Here is an 8,854-nt window from a genome sequence, read left to right as displayed (position 1 = left end):
CACGTACGAGTGTAGACACCTAAATCAGATTCTTTGCAATTTGTCATTTAAAAATTACACGTTACTGTAATCAGTAACCACATAGGTTGTAGAGATTTCTTGATTGCTCTAAATGGCTCATAATATGTCAATTGCTATACAATTCACTCGTTGAAAAATAAGAAATAATTTTGTTTATCTCCTGCAATAGCTTGATACATTAATCACGTTTAAAATTACTATTTACATAATAAACTATCTACTAAAAATAAGTTCGTTAAGTGTTATTTTCAGAAACTTGAAACTTGACTTCCTTAAGCCCTTTACTTTTAGTGTCATTAACCTTTACAATACCTCACCTAGTCTCTAGTTGTATATACATATACATAGGTATTGTAGGTATCAATGTTTTGTGTTTGTGTACAGGTTTACGCACTTGCCATGCAGTTCACAAATTGCGAAAGATGTTTTACTACTTCTCACCGGAACAAGGACCAACCTCACAGTTAGATTAGCTATTTCGATTAATTTAGTAATTGCAGCAAGGCTTTTGAATGCTTAAAGTATTTTGTACAGCTGGATTTGATTTGTTATTTTTTATTTTTAGTTTGTATGTTAATGGAGTTTATTAGAAAATACGTTTTATTATAATAGTATATTATTTAGTGTATTAGGTTTATTAGTATGTATGTAAAATGAGTAAACTGTGTGTGTACACTGTCCACACAATCACACATGTATAAATAACAACAGAATTGACATGTTTTTCTCAAGTAAGCGAACAACAACAATAAACAATGTAGGAGCGAAGGCGCCGCTGGCGGCTGTGTCTGCTGTCGGCGCTAGGCAGTTGGTCCGCGTCCGCGAGGTGTAGTATACCCTTGACCGGATGGGCGCGCTCAGCTCAGTCGCGGCGCGGCTCTGCTCGTATCCTCGCGTCTCTCTGCCCGCACCACCGTGCACCGCGGCCGAGCTATATAGCAGCTCGCCCTCGCTCCCGGCACACTTCACGTCTCGGAGCCATGCGCCTCCGCCCCTCGGATGAAGCATCGGCCGACTTTGTCAAATATCATTATTTTCCAAAAGTGCGTATAGTAATGAAATAATTGACACCTGTGCAAGTGAAGTAAATAAACATGAAGTCCAGAAACAACTCGTTCGAGCCCCAGCCGGAGCTGCAGGAGCTGCTGCAGAAGCCGCACAGCCTGAAGCTGATCCCTGACGGCAAACGCGCAACAAGTACGTTCTTATTTTCATAGCTTTCAGTCAATGTTTCAGTGTATTAGAGTGACGTCTCAATAGTGTCCGTTCCGGTGAATGGATGTATGTAGTAAATCGTGCATAGTAATTACCTACCTAGTCATTATTGTCGAAAATTTAAATTAATATTTTTATGTTTATTCTAACACATCCTTCGACAAAACAATGGCTGGTTATGATTTCATTACATGTTCGTATTCAATGCGCACGTGGAAATCCTGTTACGAGATGACTTGATCGTGGATAGGAAGTAAATAAAGTCGTCCTTGCAGACGAAAGCAAAAGTTGAACAATGTACTAAACTGTGATCGCAGGTCGATGTCATTGAGTGCACCGTGTGGCCAGTGCCATCGTGAACGTGTTATAAGTACTTGACACGTTACAGGCCTTAATAAATTATTATAATTAGGAAATATAATAAATATCAACGTGATTTTATCACACCGGCACGCGGCGCTTGTCTCAAGTTTAATTTGAATACGACAATTTCCGGTACTAGTTCAATATTCATGTTCATAGATCAGTAGCTTTTAATGTGTTTTAAAATAAACCAGACGTTATACTCGACTGCTATTATTCGGAAATAAATTAACAAATATTGCGTAACAATGTAACATGTTAGAAAAGATCGATGTTATGTATTAAATGCGTAGATTATGTACCATTGGACGTAATATATCACAATTCTACTAGTTATGCGGGAAATTATAACGTTATTAATAAATTCTTGACATCACTATAACATGTAATTAACACTTCTTTACGTCATTAACTGTTCATCTAATTAGACTAATTGGTATTTTTACTAAAATAATGTCAAATGTCATTAAAATGTAATATTGACTGTTGCGTTGTTTTGCGACGGAGCCGTAGCATCCGTAGCCAATCGTCATGAAATTCAGGCGACATGAGACGTAAATATTTTTATATAACATTCGAGTTAACAACCTGTAACAAATGTCTCATTTTCATCATTATTTTTTATATTTTTTTTTTAAATATACTTAATTTATGTACCTACGTGTCTGTCCCGCCAAGTAAGGTGCGGGCGTAGTCTATATACAATGGCGTTGCGGACTACCTGACGGGTATACGGGGGCTCCGGATCAAAGGGCGGATATAGGAATGGGTTGGTTTTTAGTCAGTAAGATTCTGACACGCAGGTGGGAGAAGTCATTGGATAATTTCCCCCCCCTAAAAAAAGCCTATATACAATAAAATTAAATAACATTTTAATAGAACGTATGACTTACCTTTAAATAGTTTTGAACATAAATCTGATTCTTTTAAAATCTTATTAACTAATACAGATTTACTTAATTTTAATTTTAACACATTAAACGGATTCGCCCACTACCGTCCTAACCTAGGAATCAATCTTTTTAAATTGAACATTAGTTAACTTTGCATCGCCTGTTTCTGTCGAATACTTAATACTGCATGACTGATGACTATGCACTGCAAGCGTTAATCATACAGGACCTACTATGCAAGAAGGAACCATACCGTAGATACAACGACAGAATTAAGTAAAAATTATTTAAACTATTTGTTTTAGGATTCCTTTTTTTTAATTAAGCAGAATCAAAAAACAAACGAAAATAAACAACATCCATAACATCATCGCAACAGTCATATGATTGCTCTTCAATGAAGTTTGATATAATCTTTATAATTGCTACGTTAAAAGTGCTTAAATGTATCGTTATTATTAGAGCAGTTTAATTTTTGCTAATACATTAATGTTACTAATGACCCATTAGAATTCACTTTTCAACACCCCCACAGGTTTTGAGCAGTGTAATCTATTGAAACGTTTCCAGAAAGCCAGAAAATTTTAGTTCTTACAAAAAATCTTGGCTTTTATAAACTGCTTCTCCTTGCATAAACAGATCCTACTGTAGCGAGGTTCAATGTGAGGGCTGTATCTCGTCCGTCACTCAGGGTATTCACTTAAATATCCAGTTCTTCAACTAACCTATAGGTACTACTTTAATGAGGTCTTTGGATCTTATTCAGGTGCTTCACACCTATAGCATAAAATGTAGGTTACAATAAGATTCAATATTGAATGGTTTTATTGTGTTGGCTATTAATAGTTGGAGGCTGGATCTGGGTCCGTTCGGAGACGATTTATTATTTATTTGTTCTTTAAAATTGCAACAAAGAAAATATGAGTATCAATATTAATATAAAAAAATATGCCAGTTAACAAAACCAAATTACAGTAAGGTGCCGAATAAAGATCTTAAATATCCTGTACGAATGTGAGCTACATAATATGGTAGCTCCTCTTAGTTGGCATTTCTTTCTGCCGCTTTTCTTCTTCTTTAGCAAAATTTTATGTGAAGTAAAAGTAAAAAAAAACATTTTCTCGTTTAAAACTGTGAAAAGAAAACACTTTCAAATACTTTCCATTTTTTTATTGTATTCGTAGTGTTACCTAAAACCCTAGTTCTGTCACCCACTTATTTAAAGAGATCATAGAAAACAAGTGAGATTTTTGACAACAATAGGATAAAAACGAGAGTTTATTACTATATATTTCAAATGTCTATCTATACAGTGGGTATTTGTTTTCTTTCTTTTAATTTTTCAAAAAAGTGTAAAGAGAACAGATTTTTTCATCTTCTTGTCACTGAGGTGATAGAAAGTGCATTTTTTTTGTATTTCCTTGTAAACTCGCTTGTGATTTTATTATGAGAACATTGTTTACTATATTATACAAATTATATGAATGATTGACATTCAAACCGAAACATGATCAGCAACAATGACCATGATCTAGAAATTATGCAAATCTATTGATCTTGTATCTAATTAAAAGTAGAACTAATTAAGTATTGCGTGTCTTAAGTCTAAAGAGTTTTCTCTTGAGGGTTTTCCCGATGTTCATGAAAGTTTTACTAAGTAAAATACACACACGTGCTAGTAAAAATAAAATTGTGATTAAAGGGAAAATTGTCAAAAATGTATTCTGTATATGGGCATCAAATTGTAGAGATCGCCTTGACATTGGTTGTTGAAATCTGAGTCTTATTTACCGACCTGATAATTGTGTGAAGCTCTATATTTTATTAGGTGCAGAACGTGGATTATCTAAGTACCTATAGGGTTTAGATTTATAATCGTAAACAGTGTTTGTATGAAAACGTCGACCATCAATCAACTTGAGTAATGGAACTGTTGATAGGAATCTGACGCGGCGTAATCTTTAGATGTTAGTTTAATTGAATGCTCATCATTTACACATTAATTAAGATAAATGTTTTAATTCATACATTACTACCATTGAACTAAGTTGTCAGTTAGTTTATTAATTACCGTATTATGAGAGATGGTTCCGTGTTATTACAGTTTTTACTTTAACAATGTAATGTTTTCTGTTGACATTATAGAGACATTACTAGTGTTTTTCTAGAACATGGTTAATAAACTGTATTACGTATATTGTTAACTTATTGATAGAAGAAAGATATATTCATATTTACTTCTTGTAGACGGTGGCAGGGTAGGCGTATATAGAGGGTGACGGGGTTTGACGTTTTAGGGTGCAAACTGTCCGGAGCTGCGGACTGCCTAGCGAGTTACCGGGGTTCCGGCTCGAAAAGCAGGAGCAAGAACGGGGTGGTTATTAGTCAGTAAGAGCCTGACACTACCGCTCATTTTCTCCCAAAAAAAGGAACAAACTGTGTTTCTCCCCTCAGGCATAAGTAGTATTAGACTCATCCATGTGGAGTAACGATATCAGTAGGTGTAGTTGTAGGTGGTGGTGGTGGCAGTAGTTAAAAGCTGACGATCGGGCTCAGGGCTGATGAAGATGATAATTCACGATGGACTTGCAGATGAATGGGGTAGTACAAACTCGATACTGAATCTACGTACTATCTGTTGTTAAATTTAGCTTCTCGTGTTTGTTGCTAGGCAATGAAGTAGGAAACATAATTGTGTAGGAATATAATATTTAGTAGGCATTGTTCACATATACTTTCCCATGCTTTGCATCGTCACTCATTATTATATTACCAAGATCACTACAATATATTATGTTTTTAAAGGGAACACGTGTACGATATTGTTTTTTTAAATAATATTGTATGACTTTAGAAGTAATTATTTCTAATTTATTGATTTGACTTATTATGTTTGTAACAATACCTAAGTAGTGTCTTAGCTGTTTTATTTTTTTTTTTACACTACCATCCATTATGACGCCAAAATGTTGAATATGGGAGTACCTATGTACAAAACTTTAAAAATAAAAACAAATTAATAGGCAATCAACACTGCATCTTTACTAATACATAACCTTACGCCTGTCTCCAATGGGGGTAGGCAGAGACAAATGGAACGCAAAAGTTCTTTACTAATATTATGAACCTACCTCAAATACAACATATACAGTTAGAAAAGGAAGACACCTCTATTACGTCAAAGTGATTAAATATGCGAATTTGTAGATAAGAGTATAAAGATAGCATTAATCAATTCGATATTATTTAGAAGACCGGAACTAATTATACTTTTAAAACCAAAGGTGGTGAAGTGAAGAAACACCGCGTTTTTGGTTTTATTAACTCTTTTTGGAAGTTACCTATGTTGTCTATATTATTACGGTACCGATTCTGTTGATGAATGATTATTGTCATAATTATTGATGTAATAAATATATATTTTTTACAAATGTTTATTAAAATTCTAATAAAATGTAGAGATGTTTTAAAGTAAGAATTTAAATTTATAAAGTTTAAGTTTATGTTTAAGCCATGTTTGCACAGCCTCATTGAGTGAGACCACGATCATACAAATTTTTGGTTGTTAACACAATCTTGTTACAATATTTCATAAATAATGGTGTCCTTAATGTCCCAAGGTGGGATTTGTAACACAAAGATGGTTCAATAAATTGCATTAAAAAAATAACTTATTTTACAAAACCTTTTTTAAAGTATCATATATCTTAGAATTAAAAGGGTAGGGAAAAGGTTCAAGGAAATATTTTGGCATTGTTAAGGCTAAGGACCTACTAAGTTGATCTAAGTGGACTCTCAGTTTCGAAAACAAATATTTATACAAAGTTCCTTGTAATATTCGCATACGTATGCGTTCACTGACATTTTAATGAAAATAAAAAAGATAAAATCGTGTTTTACGTAGCTTACGAACGAATATGAATGAATGAGTCACTCGCAAGGTCTTTCTTTGCACCTATTAAATCATAAACGTTGGACTTTCGAGGACGTTGTACTGAATCTCTTGTACTTAAGTGTTTTTAAGGTGCATTTTAGATTATGTGAATTAATTATATGTATTCAGGTGTATTCAGAACATTATTGAAAAGCTATTTGTTAAAAAATATTGCTTAGAAATAATCTCAGGAAAATGTATCTTCAAACTCTAATTCCGAAAGGTTGGCAACACATTTGTAACTTATTTGGTGTTGCCGGTGTTGACTGCCCTATCCCATAAAAATACTGAACTTTACGTACGGTAGTAAAGTTACGTAGTTTTACAAACAAAAACACACGTCACATATTTAAGAAACAAGACATTGAGGATGGCTAGAGTCAATGACAGAAAATCGTATCACCTGTCCATTTAACACCTCTACATAAATAATATGTTAATCGTACGAATATAAAATATACCAGATTTCTAAGATTTTACCAATAAATGTGAATTAATACGTCATAAGCCTGCTAGTGAGAATTAATATTCGATGATCGAAAAACCCACAAAATGGAACGGTTCTTTTTATTATAAATGGAAAATATTATCATGACAAATATGACATACCTACTTATAACTGAACTACTAGTTTTGGCGGCTTTACCTGTCTGAATATTTATCTATTATCTAGTATAGCGTGTATTTAGAAGATTTTTGGCTAGTGAGTCCTAACTCTCTCAAACTACGTGTTACCGGGACTCCGGGTCGAAAAGCAGGAATAGGAACAGTATGGTTTTTAGCCAGTAATAGTCTGACACTCAACGGTGGGACAGGTGATAAACCACTCTCAAAAAAAAATCTCTTTCAAAGGGTAGTTTTTATTTTGCTTACAAGTAAGACAATATTTTCTCTTTATAATATTAGAGAAACTAGCTTCACTGACAGATAGACTGACGAACAGTTCAATTTTGACGTTTTAAAAATGCCTAATCAAAAATTAATTGAAATAAATGCTTTGACTTTGAGTTTGACTTTGAAGATTATAGAACAGTTATATAGGTATTCTGAATATATCATCTTTTAGTAGTATGAATAAATATGACAATGATATTTAGTACTTACACGTGTTAGTGGTATAACTATAAAGTAAAGTAAATTATTATAATGCACGTATGATAGTTAAATGGATTTTGAATTGTTTTGTTATACGAGAAAACATTATTTTATTACAATTTTAATGGAAAATGTATGATTCTTCAATATAAATAATATGGTTCCTGATTTTCTATGAATAAAATCGATTAAGAATTTAATGGAAATTGTATGATTTAGTTCTAAGTATATGAATAATACGTTTCTTGAGTTTCTATGAATAGAATTGATTAGCTATGTATAATGTACGGTGATAGAACGTCAGTTTTCTTTAATATAAAGGGTTTATGAATTGAATTAATATGAGCGTTACGTCTAAAAAAAATATTTGTAGAAAATTGTAGCATAAAGACTCTTCTTTATAGGTATATTTCAACAAATACAATACATGTATAGCGTTGAGTTGGTAAAAAAATCTAGAACTGAATCCATTCAGTAGTTGTGAACCCGCTTTTCTTATGAAACTATGCACAATTCAGTACTTATTGATGAATCCTTGACCACTCTGATTTTATGGTCTTATTCTTCTGCTATAAATCTATGAACAACCCTGACGATAATAATACTGACATTTTAATTAATGTACATTTAGATCTCATATAAGTTAAACAGTTTACATTAGACTTTTAATATATGGTTATTGGACACTTGCGTATTACTTGAACTTGACAAAAAAACTTCCTATTTTACCGCGGAAGTTTACGGAACCCTCGAAAAGTCGGATGTACGTAACACTACATAAGATGTGTTATATTCTGATGTGTTATACTAATATTATACATAAATTTGAAAGTATACATGTTTGTTTCGTTTTTACCCTTTGATTGATCGGTTTGGTGCCGCGACTCGACGATTGCGATTGGCTGTGCAAATTATGGTTTCGATTCCAGTACCTTTAGTATGAGTTTGCTTTACGTTGAAACGAAACGAGAGCGTTTTCAGTGCTCTGATTAGTTGGTTTATTTGCGCTGGCCTATCAGAACGTTGAAGGGGCTCTCGTTCCGTTTTATTTTAATGTAAAGCAAACTCGTACTAAGGGTATCAAACGCAACAATGATTACTTGTGTCATCTACAAATTGTTTCGGGTGTATGTGTAAAATGATGTGTTTATACAATATATGTACAAGGGAAAATCCTAAAGCGGGACAATGTTTTGTAACATACATAATATTTAAAAAACTAGTTTGGAGATGAATATCTAAACACAGACATGTTTGACAGCACATGAACTTATTGTCAATATTTACTATGTTAAAGAGTTCGCGAGAGATTCGTGAATGTGCCACCAGTATG

At 33.3% G+C, this 8,854-nt stretch overlaps 1 protein-coding gene across 1 annotated transcript in view; it reads left to right on the top strand.

The window, feature by feature from the left end:
- Positions 1–818: 818 nt before the first annotated feature.
- LOC118276222 (organic cation transporter protein) overlaps positions 819–8,854 on the top strand; it is a 64,217-nt gene continuing 56,181 nt past the window's right edge. Inside the window, exon 1 of the mRNA XM_050707205.1 lies at positions 819–1,218. Coding sequence (XP_050563162.1) covers positions 1,116–1,218 — 103 coding nt within the window. The 5' untranslated portion in view covers positions 819–1,115. The remainder of the gene's footprint in view (positions 1,219–8,854) is intronic.

Source organism: Spodoptera frugiperda, chromosome 31 (assembly GCF_023101765.2).
Source record: "Spodoptera frugiperda isolate SF20-4 chromosome 31, AGI-APGP_CSIRO_Sfru_2.0, whole genome shotgun sequence".
NCBI lineage: Eukaryota > Metazoa > Arthropoda > Insecta > Lepidoptera > Noctuidae > Spodoptera > Spodoptera frugiperda.
Note: the sequence above shows the minus strand (reverse complement) of the source record. Positions and strands in the feature narration are given on the sequence as shown.